The sequence below is a fragment of the Staurois parvus genome, unplaced genomic scaffold (genome assembly GCF_062004578.1).
Source record: "Staurois parvus isolate SC_StPar_1 unplaced genomic scaffold, SC_StPar_1.0 ptg000827l, whole genome shotgun sequence".
Lineage (NCBI taxonomy): Eukaryota > Metazoa > Chordata > Amphibia > Anura > Ranidae > Staurois > Staurois parvus.
In genome coordinates this window covers 5,539,638-5,557,600 of record NW_028318623.1, presented here as the reverse complement: position 1 = coordinate 5,557,600, position 17,963 = coordinate 5,539,638, and the positions used below count along the sequence as shown (strand labels likewise).

General features: G+C 41.1%; 1 protein-coding gene across 1 annotated transcript in view; it reads left to right on the top strand.

The window, feature by feature from the left end:
• Window positions 1–478: 478 nt before the first annotated feature.
• LOC149443879 (potassium-transporting ATPase alpha chain 2-like) overlaps window positions 479–17,963 on the top strand; it is a 28,390-nt gene continuing 10,905 nt past the window's right edge. The window contains exons 1-15 of the mRNA XM_089655205.1: window positions 479–611; window positions 7,152–7,280; window positions 9,245–9,304; window positions 10,119–10,322; window positions 10,412–10,525; window positions 10,623–10,757; window positions 12,017–12,134; window positions 12,298–12,566; window positions 12,856–13,054; window positions 13,977–14,086; window positions 14,346–14,480; window positions 16,184–16,376; window positions 16,520–16,695; window positions 17,159–17,295; window positions 17,384–17,534. Of these exons, the coding sequence (XP_089511331.1) occupies window positions 600–611; window positions 7,152–7,280; window positions 9,245–9,304; window positions 10,119–10,322; window positions 10,412–10,525; window positions 10,623–10,757; window positions 12,017–12,134; window positions 12,298–12,566; window positions 12,856–13,054; window positions 13,977–14,086; window positions 14,346–14,480; window positions 16,184–16,376; window positions 16,520–16,695; window positions 17,159–17,295; window positions 17,384–17,534 (2,142 nt within the window). The 5' untranslated portion in view covers window positions 479–599. The remainder of the gene's footprint in view (window positions 612–7,151; window positions 7,281–9,244; window positions 9,305–10,118; window positions 10,323–10,411; window positions 10,526–10,622; window positions 10,758–12,016; window positions 12,135–12,297; window positions 12,567–12,855; window positions 13,055–13,976; window positions 14,087–14,345; window positions 14,481–16,183; window positions 16,377–16,519; window positions 16,696–17,158; window positions 17,296–17,383; window positions 17,535–17,963) is intronic.

The following is a 17,963-nucleotide window of genomic DNA, read 5'->3' as shown; positions in this document are numbered from 1 at the left end:
ATCGCAACCGCACTGCGAACCTCGATGCCCGTGCGGGCTGCAATTTCCCAAGTAGCGCAGGGACTTCTTCCATGCATGTCCTGAGGCACGGGAGTCCATTCAAATGAATGTATTCTCGTGCCTGCGTAAATCGCGGCCCGCACCTCCGCACAGATGTGAACCAGGGGTTGAAAGACCAGCCTCACCCAACACACACATTTCTTGGTACCCTTTGCAATAGTAAGATTTCCAGTATTGGGTCTTCTAGTCTTCAGTATGGGCAGCATATCACATGTGCCATGGGTGAAGAAGGATGAACAGCATCTGTATAGCAAGCATTTCAAAAAAGGACATACTGGTTTATCTGGAAAAAACCTGGTACAGCTAGATGATAGGTGTCCTGAACTTTCTACCTAGAGGCAGGGCTGGGGACAGGAGGAGGAGCCAGACAGTATATAGTGTCAGAGTCTGGTCCTTCCAGACTGTGGCATCCTTTAGGAGTAACCAGCCAAGAGGTGATCTTACCTGTTTTGCTGCTGTCTTCTAATCCAGAGGTTGCACATCCGCTGAACATCTCCTCTGCTGCCTGCAACCTCCAGACCCTCTCCCAACCTGCCATCATGTCTTCCCAGGTAAGAGAGTTTATTACACTTTTTGTATAATATTAACGTGTATATTATTACTACTATGGAAGAGTAAAGGCAGTTTTGTTAGCTTAGCTAATTGCTTTTAATTTGATTTTGCAAATACTAATAAACAGGGATGAGTGAATCGACTTTTGTGAGATCATTTTCGCAGTAAAATTATTGGCAAGTTTGACATTTTTAGTTGTAGTGATTAGGCTGCTTAGGGTTTTTTCTTTTTTTTTTTAGATAAAATTTGGGGCAGCTTGGTTTGTTTCAATAATGTTCTTTCTATTTTTCTCTTTTTTGTGTATTTGATCTTTATTTGCGCACTGCTATGTTTAATTTTTAATTTTACTTTTTTCTGTAAATTTTTTCATTTTTAAAAGAAATATAAAAAAGAAATTATTGACAGACTATTTTTTAGGGGATTCTTTAACCCTCTGGAGCCAGTTTAAAACAAATGCTATTGACAACCACTGAAAAACTCTTTATTTCACCTTTCCTAATAGTTGCAACACATTTTACCAAAATTGTTTTTTTTTTTGTAATAGGGAAAATTTAGAGTAGATAGGTTTATTTCATTAATGCTCTATTTTTTTTCCTTTATAGTGTATTTTATTATTATATGTGCAGTGTTGTGATTCATTTTTCCTTTTACATTTTCTGTTTTTTCATTGTGAAATTATTTTTTCTTAAAGACGCTAATGATAGGCTGTTTTTTTGGGATTCTTTAACCCTCTAGAGCCAGTTTAAACTAAATGTTATTGGCAACCACTGAAAAACACTTTATTTCAAATTTCCTAATAGTTGCAACACACTTTACCAATTATTTGCTTATGATGGGCTAGTTTTTAGACATAAAAGGGAATTCTTTAATTTTCTGAAGACAGTTTACTACTCTAAACCAAATATAGTTGACAACCACTAAAAACTCTTTTGGGGGGAAACTTACAGGTGCACTCAGAATCTGGTGTAGCTGTGCATGGTAGCCAATCAGCTTCTAACTTCAGCTGGTTCAATTAAACTTTAACTATAAAATCTGAAAGCTGAATAGTTTCTATACAGAGCTGCACCATATTTTGCATCGTGTATATTTAGTAAATAAATTATTTTACATTTACCAATAGATGCAACACATTTTACCATTTTTTTTAATACAGAATATTTAGGTTAGCTTGGTTTCTTTCCATAATGTTCTTTCCATTTTTTGTGTATTTGATCTTTATTTGTGTACTGTTGTGTTTAATTTTTACTTTGACTTTTTTCTGCCTATTTTTTTTCATTGTGAAAAAAAATTAAAATAAAGAAGCCAATGATGGGCTATTTTGTAAGCATAACATTGGATTCTTTAACCATCTGGAGCTAGTTATTATTATTTATGACAGGTACTTATGTAGCGCCATCAATTTACGCAGCGCTTTACATATATATTGCACTTTCACATCAGTCCCTAACCCTCAAGGGGTGTACAATCTAAAGTCCCTAATTTACATTCATACATACACATACTAGGGCCAATTTAGACAGGATCCAATTACCTACCAACATGTCTTTGGAGTGTGGGAGGAAAACCGGAGTACCCGGAGGAAACCCACGCAGGCACAAGGAGACAATGCAAACTCCAGGCAGGTAGTGCCGTAGTTGGGATTCAAACCAGCGACTCTAGTACTGCCAGGGGGAAGGGCTAACCATAGTCTAAACCAAATACAATTGGCAACCAATAAAAACACTTTATTTTGCCTTTCCCATTAGCTCCAACACATTTTACCAAAATTGTTTTTTTAGAGGGAATATTTAGGGTAGAGTGGTTTATTTAATTGATGTTCTTTTCATTTTTTTATTTTTGTGTATTTGATTATTTGTGTACTGCTTTAATTTTTTATTTTTTTTTTTTCATCTGTTTTTCTTTCCATGTGAAAAAAATAAATAAAATAAAGAAGCTAATAATAGGCAATTTTTTAGGCAAAAGAGGGGAATTTTTTAACCCTCTGGAGACAATTTAAACCAAATACAATTGGCAGCTATCCTAAAAAAAAACACTTTATTGTACCTTTCCCACAAGTTTCAACACATTTTGACAAAATTGCACAATTTTTCAGAAATCTTCCAAATTTGGCAGAAATTTGGGGGAAATTTAAAAAATAATTTTTGCACACTTGTATTAAAAAATACAAATGGCAAACCTATAGGATGGCATAGAAGGCAGCAGAGGGGTGCCAAGCTTACCGCTTACGGGATTTGCATATAATTTATATACCTTCTGTTTCCTATATCTTTGCTTCTACAGATATTTTCACATGTGCATGTGGGTATGTGTGTGTGTGTATGTATGTACATATATATATATATATATATATATATATACATTGCATAGGTGTATATATAATATATCATTATGTGTGTAAATATATATATATATATATATATATATATACACACATAATGATAAATTATATGTACACCTATGCAATGTGTATATATATATATATATATATATATATATATATATATTTACACACATAATGATATATTATATATACACCTATGCAATGTATATATATATATATATATATATATATACACACATAATGATAAATTATATGTACACCTATGCAATGTGAGTTTTCATGTTTATGTTCATTTGTAGCAGACAGTTTCTCTTTAACATCTTTCATACATAGAGTTGTAGCACTGTAGAAACCAAACAAGTTAAACAAGTTCTGTAACTAACCTGAATTAAACTTTGCAGCCTGAATTGACCTTATAATAGACAAAAGAGGCATGTTCAGCTTGGCATTATTGGGTGTGTGCATTGGCCAAAAATGGGTTGAGACAAACCATTTACCACTAACAGGGGTGCTTACAATGGTCAAATTTTATTTATTTAAAGGAAAAAAAAAACTGTTGCTGTAACTTCCTAAAAACTGTTAGCTGGAGTTCAGCTTTAATTTTCAGTCAAGTCCATCTAAATTTTCTAGTGCATCTAAAACTACCCTCCTGCCTACTGACAATGTTCCTGTTCAGGGATGTATCCATTGCTCCAGCATACGGTGGAGACTAGTCACCCAAAGGCAGAAAATGTGTTACTGGGCAGATCATCAGGTGAAAATAAACAAAAAACACATTTAGGGATTGGTAAGCTGCAAAAAAAAAATATATATATATATTTTTTTTTTTCAGGTTTAATACCATTTCAATTATTTATATATTCTTAACAAATTCAAATTCTCCACAATGCTAACAGATGCAGAGATAAATGAGGGTTTGTTTCAAAGTGCTTTTACTGTTTGTAAATACTCTAGTGTGCCTGATCTGGGTACAGATGCACTTTAAGGTCACCTGCTGGGACAAGTACTGATATAAATAAGTTTTAGAAGTATTCAGATGTAGTATTGGGGTTTATTTACTAGAGATGGAGAATGCAAAATCAGGCTTACTTTTGCATAGAAACCAATCAGCTTCTAACCTCAGCTTGTTCAGTTAAAATGGTACTAAACCCCAGACTCTGCATTCACTATATCTGGTCTCCCCGGACCATGCATTCACTATATCTGGTCTACCAGAACCCTGCATTCACTATATCAGGTCTCCCCGGACCCTGCATTCACTATATCAGGTCTCCCCGGACCCTGCATTCACTATATATGGTCTCCCCGAACCCTGCATTCACTATATCTGGTCTCCCTGGACCCTGCATTCACTATATCTGGTCTCCCCGGACCCTGCATTCACTATATCTGGTCTCCCCGGACCCTGCCTTCACTATATCCGGTCTCCCCGGACCCTGCATTTACTATATCCGGTCTCCCCGGACCCTGCATTTACTATATCCGGTCTCCCCGGATCCTGCGTTCACTATATCTGGTCTCCTTGGATCCTGAATTCACTATATTTGGTCTACCAGGACCCTGCATTCACTATATCTGGTCTCCCCGAACTCTGCATTCACTAAAGATGGTCTCCCCGGACCCTGCATTCACTATATCTGGTCTCCCCGGACCCTGCACTCACTATATCCGGTCTCCCCGGACGCTGCATTCACTATATCTGGTCTCCCCGGACCCTGCATTCACTATATCTGGTCTCCCCGGACCCTGCATTCACTATATCTGGCCTCCCCAGACCCTGCCTTCGCTAAAGCTGGTTTCCCCGGACCCTGCATTCACTATATCTGGTCTCCCCAAACCCTGCATTCACTATATCCGGTCTCCCCGGATCCTGCATTCACTATATCTGGTCTCCTTGGATCCTGAATTCACTATATTTGGTCTACCAGGACCCTGCATTCACTATATCTGGTCTCCCCGGACCCTGCATTCACTAAATCGGCTCTCCCTGGACCCTGCATGCACTATATCTGGTCTCCCCGGACCCTGCATTCACTATATCCGGTCTCCCCGGACCCTGCATTCACTATATCTGGTCTCCCTGGACCCTGCATTCACTATATCTGGTCTCCCAGGACCCTGCATTCACTATATCTGGTCTCCCCGGACCCTGCCTTCACTATATCCGGTCTCCCCGGACCCTGCATTTACTATATCCGGTCTCCCCGGACCCTGCATTCACTATATCCGGTCTCCCCGGATCCTGCGTTCACTATATCTGGTCTCCTTAGATCCTGAATTCACTATATTTGGTCTACCAGGACCCTGCATTCACTATATCTGGTCTCCCCGAACTCTGCATTCACTAAAGATGGTCTCCCCGGACCCTGCATTCACTATATCTGGTCTCCCCGGACCCTGCACTCACTATATCCGGTCTCCCCGGACGCTGCATTCACTATATCTGGTCTCCCCGGACCCCGCATTCACTATATCTGGCCTCCCCGGACCCTGCCTTCACTAAAGCTGGTTTCCCCGGACCCTGCATTCACTATATCTGGTCTCCCCAAACCCTGCATTCACTATATCCGGTCTCCCCGGATCCTGCATTCACTATATCTGGTCTCCTTGGATCCTGAATTCACTATATCTGGTCTCCCCGGACCCTGCATTCACTATATCCGCTCTCCCTGGACCCTGCATTCACTATATCCGGTCTTCCCGGACCCTGCATTCACTATATCTGGTCTCCCTGGACCCTGCATGCACTATATCTGGTCTCCCCGGACCCTGCATTCACTATATCTGGTCTCCCACAGTACAGACAACATGGAAATGCAATTATTTTAGTAAATATAAACTGCTAAATACCTTTTCTCATCAGCAGTTAGAGTAGTCTTGTGACTTCTATCTACTCTAGCAGGATGCAGGACCCCTGACCTCTGTCTGGACAGTGATGATTGGCCCTGTGCTGATTACATGCACTCTCCCAAGAAAAAAAAAAACCTCTCTAGCAATACACAACAAACAGCATGTGCAGTGTTTCCACACTTGTATCAGGAGATAAGAGGCGGACACTGGAAGAAGGGGAGGATCAAATAAGTCAGGATCAAACAGCCTTTTTACACAATGCAGAGGATTAACCCCTTAGGTTCCACAGGGAGTATAACAAGCATGCTTTACTGCATATACAGACTGATTGTACTGTTGTGGGTTTAGTAACACTAAGCTTTGGCAATAAAACCTGGACGCTGATTGGTATCTATGCAGAAGTGAGCCTGATCTTGCACTCTCCAGCTCTAGCAAATAAACCCCATTGAGTTATTATCAGTATGTGAAACATTTTTATTTGATAGTTTACTACATAAATTCTCAGGATATGTTTATTGCAGGTTCAGTGCATACCTAGATATTTGGATAAAGTAATACATTTGGGCAGCACAGTGGCTAAGCAGTTAGCACTTCTGCCTAGCAGCACTAGGGTTGTCGGTTCAAATCCCAACCATGGCACTACCTGCCTGGAGTTCGGATGTTCTCTCTGTGCCTGTGTGGGTTTCTTCTGGGTACTCTGGCCAGTGGTGTATGTAGGTTTTGCAAAGCCCTAGGCAACACAAAGATGGAACCTCCCTCCCATGGAGAGAGCCCAACACCGACCAACGCCACCCCCATGGAGGAGACAGCCTGAGACATTGACCAACAACATACCTGACCCCCCCCCCACAGCACCACCACCCAAGAGAGCCCTCCACCACCATTGCCTCCCATACACCACCTTTCTCCACCCAGCGAGAGAGAGAAAGAAAGACACTCTCCTTCACGGCTCCGGACACCATCGGGAATGAGAGTTGGGCTCTGCATGTACCATCAAGAAGCCCGCAGCCTCTCTTGGATCACACCTGATCCCCATGCCGCGTGTGTCCCTTCTTCCTGCCCCACTGAAAAATGCCGCCCTAGGCAAATGCCTTGTTTGTGGTAAATACGCCCCTGTCTCTGGTTTCCTCTCCCACACTCCAAAGACATGTTGGTAGGTAATTGGATCCTGTCTAAATTGGCCCTAGCATGTGTATGTATGAATGTGAGTTAGGGACCTTAGATTGTACACCCCTTGAGGGTTAGGGACTGATGTGTATGTACAATATATGCTGTATGTAAAGCGCTGCATAAATTGATGACACTATATAAGTACCTGTAATAAATACATTTTTTTCTGTTTATGCAGAAGCCCCCAGATGCCTACACCATCTCTGTTACAGATCAGTCAATAACCGAGAACCCTTCAGAAAAAAAATCAAAGAAAGCCAAGAAGAAAGAGAAGAAAGTGGAAAACCTCAAAAAGGAACTTGAAATTGTAAGTTAAATGAGAAACCTTCATCTTGGACTATTGTGTTCATTTCATAAAATGTTTTGTTAAAAGTGGTATTAAACCCCCCTATTTAAACCTGTACTTGCAGGTAAGACTTACAACAAGCAGGGGCGGACTGACCATTTGGAAACTCGGGCACTGCCCGAGGGCCTGGGGTCAGTAGGGGGCCCCATGAGAGGCCCCTGGTACTTTTTTCATAGGCTTTTTTGAGTTTAGGCAAGGACACAGGGGCCCCATGATCCCCTATTGCCCGGGGGCCCCATGAGTTGTCAGTTCGCCCCTGACAACAAGACTTGCCTGTAGGTTCAATGAATGTCTCCTAAGCATGCACCACCTAGGAGATATTCACATTGTCAAGAGCAGATGATGTCACCGGCACATGTGTAGTGATGCTCTACATTCAGTTCATTCTGGGGGTTGATTTACTAAAGGCAGATAGACTGTGCCATTTGCAAAGTGCAGTTGCACCACATAAGTGCAATTGTTCCAGAGTTTAGTAAATAAGCTGAAGATCTGCTGACTTCCATCATCCAATCATGTGCAAGCAAAAATGTTTTTTTAATTTCCTTGCACGTGATTGGGTATTTTTTGCAAAGTGGAGCTTTATCTCATTTACTAAGCTCTGGAGCAACTGCACTTTGCCAAGTGTACAGTCTATTTGCCTTTAGTAAATCAACCCCAGAGTGTGTATGGGATACAGCGCAGCGTGCCACATGGGAGTTGCATCATCACGGCCTGGCCATTCCAAGCGGCCGGAGTGTGCAAAAACAGAGGTAAGACCATATGGAAGCTGCCGGCAGCGGTGACAGCGTATGGTAAGTCGGCCGTAATGTGCTAGTGGGTGGTGATCAATAGCACATTATGGCATTAACCTGCAGGGGACCCTTTTTAGAAAAAATTAATTCGGTAAAAAGTTTACCAAAAGTTGCCAAAACAAGAGTGACACATGATTAACCACTTGACTTCCAGAAGGATTTGCCCCCTTCATGACCAGCACATTTTTGCTATTTATCACTGTGCTACTTTAACTGGCAATTGCTCGGTTATGCAGCACTGTACCCAAATTACATTTATATTTTTTCCCACACAGAGCTTTCTTTTGGTGGTATTTGATCACCACTGGGATTTTTATTTTTTATTCTATAAATGAAAAATACTGAAAATTACTTCTTGAGAAAATAGTGTTTACTTTCTGGTATAAAACATATCCAATAAAAAAAAAGTTAAAAATCAAATTTCTTTATAAATTTAGGCCAAAATATATGACATGTACATGTCTTTGGTAAAAGAAAATCCCAATAAGTGTGTATGAATTGGTTTGTGAGCAAGTTATAGCATCTACAAACAATGGTATAGACTGTATATTGGAATTTCCACAGCTATGGTGCTATACTGGTAACGGCAGTGATCAGCAACCTGTAATGGGACTGTGATAGTGTAGTGGGCAATTTGGCGCTAGCTGACAGGATACACTAACTGACCATAAATCATTGGCCGGGACCTGCTGACCAAATCCTGCTGTAGCCTGTGACAGCGGGAGGGCTAGCAGCGGGTACGCACATGCATGCCCATAACCCGGAACAGGCTGGATGATGGACATGTAAATGATCGAGCCTGCCAGTGCCACCGCCTGCAGTAATTGTACTGTGGGAGGGTGGGAAGTAGTTAAAGATCAACAGTATCACACAAGGATTTCCCAAAGTTATGATAACCTAGATAACTTGTTTTCACTGACTTCGAGCAAATGAAAGTAAAGTAATTAAATTATTAAAAAAAAACACTACTGTTAATTAATTGACTGTTGGTCTGTAGGACATATTCTTCTGTTGATCTAAAAGAAACAGTTCATTTTTCAGATTTTTTTTTACATTCTAATGATTATCTCTGAGAAACAAACCATGAACAAAATGATAACACTGTTGTTGAAATAACTCCAATTTTTGTTTTAGACGGACCACAATTTAAGTGTAGATGACCTGGAGAAGAAATACTCAGTGAACATTAAGGAGGTAAGTCTATGGAAAAAAAACAAGTAAAATTTTTGTTTCACTGTAGCTTTCATTGTAATTCAGTTTCAATTCCAAAAACATCATTTTAGTTGTCAAATTGTTGTTAATAAACAAGAGAGTTCACAGACCTGTAACTAAGCAAAGTAAGTGTTTTTGTCAAACAGATAATAAAACAAATTGTAGTGAGCGCTCTTAAATATATACAGCAGCTAGAACACTCCAGGTAACAATAATACCTTCAAAATATATGTATATAAATGTAAACAATAAACAATGCAGCGCTCAAAAATAAATTAAAGGCAGTATAAAGTCTATGCGATATCCACGGTGTTGTCTGGATTAGATGAAAAACTTCCAGAATATATACTGCTTCAAATAATAGCAATGCGCACTCACCAGAAACGCATGGATTATGCGTATGTAGGAATAATCATCCCAGATGTCAGATCCATCAAAGAGGGATGCCCACCACTCTTCAATGGATCTGACATCTGGGATGATTATTCCTACATACGCATAATCCATGCGTTGCTGGTGAGTGCGCATTGCTATTATTTGAAGCAGTAAATATTCTGGAAGTTTTTCATCTAATCCAGACAACACCATGGATATCGCATAGACTTTATACTGCCTTTAATTTATTTTTGAGCGCTGCACTGTTTATTGTTTACATTTATATACATATATTTTGAAAGTGTTTTTGTCAGTTTGCAGAAGTGATGCAACAATCCATACCCACCAACTGAATTAATCTTTCATTGTTCCAATGATATTTTAATAATTTTTTAATACATATGTTTGTGGTTACTTGTAGGGCCTAAGCACTGCCGCCGCTGAGGAGATTCTTGCTCGGGATGGACCTAACAAACTTTCTCCTCCAAAAGGAACCCCTGGAATTGTGAAATTTTTGATGCTTATGGCTGGTGGATTTTCCATTGTGTTTTGGATTGCGAGTGCTTTGTGTTTCCTTGCCTATGGTCTACAAGTTGCACAGGATCCCACTGTTTCTAAAGACAATGTAAGCATAACTGTTAATGGAAGTTTTGTTTTCCTGTTTTCAATATGCCTTCTGTTCCTCGCTAAATCATAAACATTCTCTGTTTCCAGCTCTGGTTGGCTATAATCCTTATTGGTGTAGTCGTGCTGACCGCCCTCTTTGCATATTACCAGGAAGCCAAAAGTACAAACATTATGGCCGGCTTTAAGGACATGGTTCCTCAGGTGAGAAATGTCACACATTTAGTAAACTGATTTTTAAAATTATCCAATGATACACTGAGGTGAGATTTATTCCTAACCTGCATCTCTGCCAACCTAGCAAGCCGTGGTTCTTCGGGATGGAAAACGTGTAGAAATGGTAGCGGAGAAGCTTGTTGTAGGTGACATTGTTTATTTGAAAGGAGGAGACAAAATCCCAGCTGATTTGCGCCTACTGGAGTGCCATGGCTGCAAGGTGAGACTTTGGGAAATTTGCACAATAGTTACATAGTTATTGAGGCTGACAAAAGACACTAGTCCATCTAGTTCAGCAATGGGCAAACTACGGCCCGGCGGACCTTTTAATCCGGCCCGCGGAGCGTGATACTGTCAGGATGGCTGTCAGGATGTGTGTAGGCGGGGCAGCGTGATGAACGTGAGGGGAGCTAGGCTCCTCTCACAGTCCGCCCTGAAGACCGGAATGGCGCGGGAACACGGCGAGAGGAACACGCGGAGCAAAGGTAAGTGCATTGACACAGGGGGGACTTGGGGATTTAATATGGGGGATGAATTAATATGGGGAATGAATTACTATAGGGGGGATGAATTACTATAGGGGGGATGAATTACTATATGGGGGATGAATTACTATGGGGGATGAATTACTATGGGGGATGAATTACTATATGGGGGATTAATTACTATGGGGGATTAATTACTATGGGGGATGAATTACTATGGGGGATGAATTATTATGGGGGATGAATTACTATATGGGGGATGAATTACTATGGGGGATGAATTACTATGGGGATGAATTACTATGGGGGATGAATTACTATATGGGGGATTAATTACTATGGGGGATGAATTACTATGGGGATGAATTACTATGGGGGATGAATTACTATATGGGGGATTAATTACTATGGGGGATGAATTACTATGGGGGATGAATTACTATGGGGGATGAATTACTATATGGGGGATTAATTACTATGCTTACTATGGGGGAATATTACTATACTTACTATGGATGACACATACACATCATTCATCTACTCTTGGTCCGGCCCCCGGGTCCAATATATGAACCCATTGCGGCCCTCAAGTCAAAAGGTTTGCCCACCCCTGATCTAGTTCAACCTACAAGAAAAAGATATTGACCAACCCCCATATACACAGTTCTATATCCACAGCTGATCCAGAGGAAGCCAAAAATATCCAAATAAAGCATGATCCAATTTGCTCCCGTAGGATAAAATTCCTTCCTGATAATCCCTGGATCAACTACACCTGGTGTAATTTCTTCTAAATAATAATATCCACTTATATTATGTGCATTTTGGAATGCACCCAGGCCTTTTTACTGCCTGAACTAGCTCTTGAGGGAGTCTATTCCACATTTTCACAGCTCTTACAATGATGAGGAAATCTAGGGCTTCTTGGCTTGCAATATGAATCAAGTAAAACAACCATAAGCAACCAAAATAATATAGTGTTCTTGCTACACAGGTTGACAACTCGTCTCTGACTGGTGAGTCAGAAGCACAACCTCGAGGTGTGGAGTGCACACATGAGAATCCGCTAGAGACCAAGAACCTTGGGTTTTACTCTACCACCTGCTTGGAAGGTAAGCTTTAGGCTTCTATACAAACCTGACTTTTGTGACACATAAAATTCAGTTTATTATTCCAAATTTTGTACATCAACTCAATGTCAATACTTACAGGTAGCATTTGAGCGATCGAACTATGTATTCAAACAGGTTCTAAGAAATAGATTCTCACCTACAGGTGCAGCAAGTGGAATTGTCATAAACACAGGTGACCGTACAGTGATTGGACGTATTGCTTCCCTGGCCTCACGAGTCGGAAATCAGAAGACACCCATAGCTCTGGAGATTGAGCACTTTGTCCAGATAATTAGTGGCCTTGCAGTGTTTGTTGGAGGAGTTTTCTTTATCATTTCATTGGCTATGGGTTACAGTGCTCTCAATGCTGTTATATTTTGCATCGGCATCGTGGTAGCCTATGTACCAGAAGGTCTACTGTGCACTGTCACTGTAAGTATAAGTACTGCTTGTTAATTACAATACCATACACCCAGGGGCGGACTGACAACTCATGGGGCCCCCGGGCAATAGGGGATCATGGGGCCCCTGTGTCCTTGCCCAAACTCAAAAAAGCCTATGAAAAAGGTACCAGGGACATCTCATGGAGCCCCCTACTGACCCCGGGCCCTCGGGCAGTGCCCGAGTTTCCAAATGGTCAGTCCGCCCCTGCATACACCTAATAGATACTTGATTCAAATATTACAACTTTTGTGATAACCCTTATTGCCCTTCCTCCTAGGTCTGCCTGTCACTTACTGCAGTACGTATGGCAAAGAAGAATTGTTTGGTTAAGAACCTTGAGGCTGTGGAGACACTTGGATCTACTTCGGTCATCTGCTCCGACAAGACTGGTACCCTGACACAGAACCGTATGACAGTGGCTCATATGTGGTTTGATAAAATCATTCACAACGCGGATACCACTGAGGATTGCACTGGTAAGGCCCCCATTTCTACTTTAAAAAAACACTAGTTGTTATTGCAATCAGCAAACTCTTAACTTGTCTATTTTATAACATATGCTTTCAGACACTTTGGGGTTAATTTACTAAAACTGGTGAGTGCAAAATCTGGTGTAGCTCTGCATAGAAACCAATCAGCTTCTAGTTTTCTTTGTCAAAGCCTAAATGAACAAGCTGAAATTAGAAGCTGATTGGCTACCATGCTCAGCTGCACCAGATTCTTCACTCTCCGGTTTTAGTAAGTCAACGTCTAAGTCACAATGCAAAAAATGTATCTTACATAGTACATGTTATCAGGAGTGTATTTACCACAAGGCAAACAAGGCATTTGCCTAGGGCGGCATTATTCAGGGGGGCAGCACTGCTCCCCAGAGGAAGGGACAAAAGAAGGGACACACGCAGCATGGGGACCAGGTTGGATCTGAGAGAGGCTGCGGGATGCTTGACGGTGTATGCAGAGCCTGACTCTCATTCCGGGGGATGTCTGGAGCAGGGGCGGACTGACCATTTGGAAACTCGGGCACTGCCCGAGGGCCCGGGGTCAGTAGGGGGCCCCATGAGATGCCCCTGGTACCTTTTTCATAGGCTTTTTTGAGTTTGGGCAAAGACACAGGGGCCCCATGATCTCCTATTGCCCGGGGGCCCCATGAATTGTCAGTCCACCCCTGGTCTGGAGCCATGAAAGTGAGTGTCTTTCTCTCGGTGTATGGAGGGTGGTGGTAGTGGAAGGCTGTCTTGGGTGGGGAGGTGGTATTGGTCGGTGTCAGGCTCTCTCCGTGGGGGGGGATTTTTGTGTTGCCTAGGGCAGCACAAAAACTAAATACACCACTGCATGTTATGTTTAGATAAACATGAATGTGACCAATCTATAACTGTTGTTATCTATCTATTTCTTCAGGAGAAATGTTTGATCAGAGTTCACCTTCCTGGTCTGCATTAGGTAGAATTGCCACCCTGTGCAACAGGGCAGAATTCATTGGAGGTCAAGAGGAAGTTCCCATCAGCAAAGTAAGTATGAGTAGCATTATATATGGAACATGTTCAAAAGCCCCTTGAGGGTTAGGGACTGATGTGAATGTACAATATATATGTAAAGCGCTGCGTAAATTGATGGCGCTATATAAGTACCTGAAATAAATAATTTACAAATTCCTCATTATTTGTAATGTGATTACCTAATGTGCTCTTCTGGTTCTTTGCGATTGTATTACCATCAGACACATTTAGTTTAATGAAAGGCTAATTTACTTTCAACTTTCCCATTCAGAAAACAGTCAATGGAGATGCCTCTGAAGCAGCATTGTTGAAATTTACTGAGCAGATCTACGGGAATGTGATAGAAATTAGGCAAAGAAATAAAAAAGTGTTTGAAATTCCATTCAACTCAAGCAATAAGTACCAAGTAAGTGATTGAGCAGATATAAAAATTCTGCTATCCAAATGTACTTCCTCTTGATTAGTAATGAGCCAAATGCTTTGGGTTCAGATTTGGGGTAAGTGGCAAACTTAAGGAAAGTTTGAATGCCGAATCTGAACCTCACTGAAACCAACGGGAGCTGAATCTTATAAATTAGTATAACAAATGATGAGGGGCTAGGCCAGCAATGGGCAAACTACGGCCCGCGGACCTTTTAATCTGGCCCGTGGAGCGTGATACTGTCAGGATGGCTGTCAGGATGTGTGTAGGCGGGGCAGCGTGACGAACGTGAGGGGAGCTAGGCTCCTCTCACAGTCCGCCCTGAAGACCGGAACGGCGCGGGAACACGGCGAGAGGAACCCGCGGAGCAAAGGTAAGTAAATTGACACAGGGGGGACTTGGCTTACTACTTGGGGGGGAATAGTACTATGGGGGATGCAATACTATATGAGGGATGAATTAATATGGGGGATGAATTAATATGGGGAATGAATTACTATAGGGGGGATGAATTACTATAGGGGGGATGAATTACTATATGGGGGATGAATTACTATGGGGGATGAATTACTATATGGGGGATTAATTACTATGGGGGATGAATTACTATATGGGGGATGAATTACTATATGGGGGATGAATTACTATGGGGGATGAATTACTATGGGGGATGAATTACTATATGGGGGGTGAATTACTATGGGGGATGAATTACTATATGGGGGATTAATTACTATGCTTACTATGGGGGAATATTACTATACTTACTATGGATGACACATACACATCATTCATCTACTCTTGGTCCGGCCCCTGGGTCCAATATATGAACCCATTGCGGCCCTCAAGTCAAAAAGTTTGCCCACCCCTGGGCTAGGCTCTGTCCTAGGGTACATGTACCAAAGCATTGAAAAAAAAATAAATTCCATTTAGCAGGGGCAGCAATTTTAATAATGCTTAAACTGAAACGTTAAAAATACAAAATTGTACAAATATTGGGCAGATCCCATCCATTTTTTTACACTAACTTTATCCCTTTGTTTACAATCACTTATCAGCTGGAAATCTCCAGCTGTCTGGTGAATGGGCTAGGCAGGGGTTGACTCATTGGTTGTTAGAATGCCAGCGGCTTCCAGCCTCCCAACTACCAGATTGTAGGAAAGCTGTCACATTTAGCAGTGGTAATATACCGCTGCTAAAGGTTTCTCTTCCTGCCAGGGGCGGACTGACCATTTGGAAACTCGGGGCACTGCCCGAGGGCCCGGGGTCAGTAGGGGGCCCCATGAGATGCCCCTGGTACCTTTTTCATAGGCTTTTTTGAGTTTAGGCAAGGACACAGGGGCCCCATGATCCCTTATTGCCCGTGGGCCCCATGAGTTGTCAGTCCGCCCCTGCTTCCTGCTGCAGCTGAAGTTTTGGCTTGTCCGAACACCATTTTATTTAGGCTGTTCATTGAACCACTAAACAAGGAAAATTCAGTCCCAACATTTGAACTCTCAGCTCATTCCTAATCATGATTATCCCATATTCCTTCATCCCTCACCATTCCCTCATCTGTCATTATTAATTATCATTATTTCCTGGACTTTCACTACTTCTCAGCACTCTTCATCATCAGTTTTCAGCCCTTGCCATTAATTCTTTAGTCAAAATATTCAATCTGATTACTTTTTTTTCCCATCACATAGGTCTCTATCCACATCCCAGAAGATCCTGCTGAGAAAGGCTACTTGCTGGTGATGAAAGGTGCACCAGAGCGAATCTTGGACAGATGCAGCACCATCATGATTGGAGGACAGGAATGGCCACTGGATGATGAATTGAAAGACCACTTTCAGCAAGCATATATGAATCTGGGAAGTTTAGGAGAACGAGTTCTAGGTAAGCCCGCAAGCCCAATCATCATTGTTACTTTGAGAGATATTCTAAAATTCCTAAAGCTTTTCTGTCGACTGTTTGCATTTTTTTAATTGTATCTGATAAAACATGATGTCCCTTAAAGACCATTTCTTAATATTTCACAGGATTCTGTCAGTTACTACTTCCCTGTTCAGCTTATGGACCTGGATACCCATTTGATGCAGATAGTGGAAATTTTCCATTAAATGATCTTTGCTTTGTTGGCCTCATTTCTATGATTGACCCTCCTCGTTCCACTGTTCCTGATGCTGTCATGAAGTGCCGCAGTTCTGGAATTAAGGTATTGACACACCATCTGAAATTTCTGAATAGTCTTAACCCTTTGAGGACCAAGGGACGTATTTGTCCCATGTTTTTAATTGCGTGTATCATCTGATTAAGAACTTAAAACTCTTTTTTTTTTTTGGTTTGAGTCAAAATATTAGTTCTTATCAACAAACAACAAATGGATCTAGCTTTTTGCCAATTATTTCATGAAATGGCTTAGTTACAGCAACTGAAGTGTACGAACTTTAAAAACAAAAAAATTGATTCTTTTGGCGTTCCAAAATCTTACGGTCCTCAAAGGGTTAAACATCTGATGATTGTCACATTTCTCATCATAAAATGCTTTCAAATTACTGATGACCTTTAAAGCTATAACAACATTTCAATTATTTACTTGTAAAATATCTTTGAATCACTTCTCGGCCTTTTGGCTAAGATCAAGTGTTGAAAACAATTCTATGATATGTTCACAACAGGTTATTATGGTGACTGGTGACCATCCAATTACTGCAAAAGCCATTGCGAAAAGTGTAGGCATTATATCACCTAACAGCGAGACTGTAGAGGACATTGCGCAAAGGCTTGGAGTTCCAATTGAAAGTGTAAATCCAAGGTAAGTATATCTTATTCACACTTTATAATCAATTTATTTCTTAATTTAATTTTCCCCAACAAACATCTAACATTATTGCTACTTTCAGAGATGCTTGTGCAGCTGTGGTAAACGGTGGAGAACTACTTGAAATGTCTTCTGATGAGATGGACGATATCTTAAAACATCACCAAGAAATTGTATTTGCACGGACATCACCACAGCAGAAGCTTCTTATTGTTGAGGGGTGTCAGAGACTAGTAAGTTGGAGAAGGAGGCTAAAGAAAAATATAAATAGGGATGACATGGGAGGGGGCAAAAAATAGAAGTTGAAACAAGCCACACTTATATAATTGATTCATAAATAATTGAAAGATTACTTACATTAAAAGATAGACAACAAAATCTAAAAGAGAAGAAAGGGGGGAAGAAAGTACAAAAGGAAGCAAAAAGACATGGACCTAGAGATCTCCAAGGGTGGCTGATATTAGGTCTAAAGGAGAAGACATCTGGATTTGTGTGTAGCTGGCCCAGGGTTCCCATGACATCTCAAATTGATTCACTATATCATTTATTACACTGGAAATCTTTTCATGAAGCATCATCCAAAATATTTTATGTTTAACTTGCTTTACAGGTAGAAAGGATTCCTTCCATGCTCCTGCTACACAATCATGCCACTGCAAACA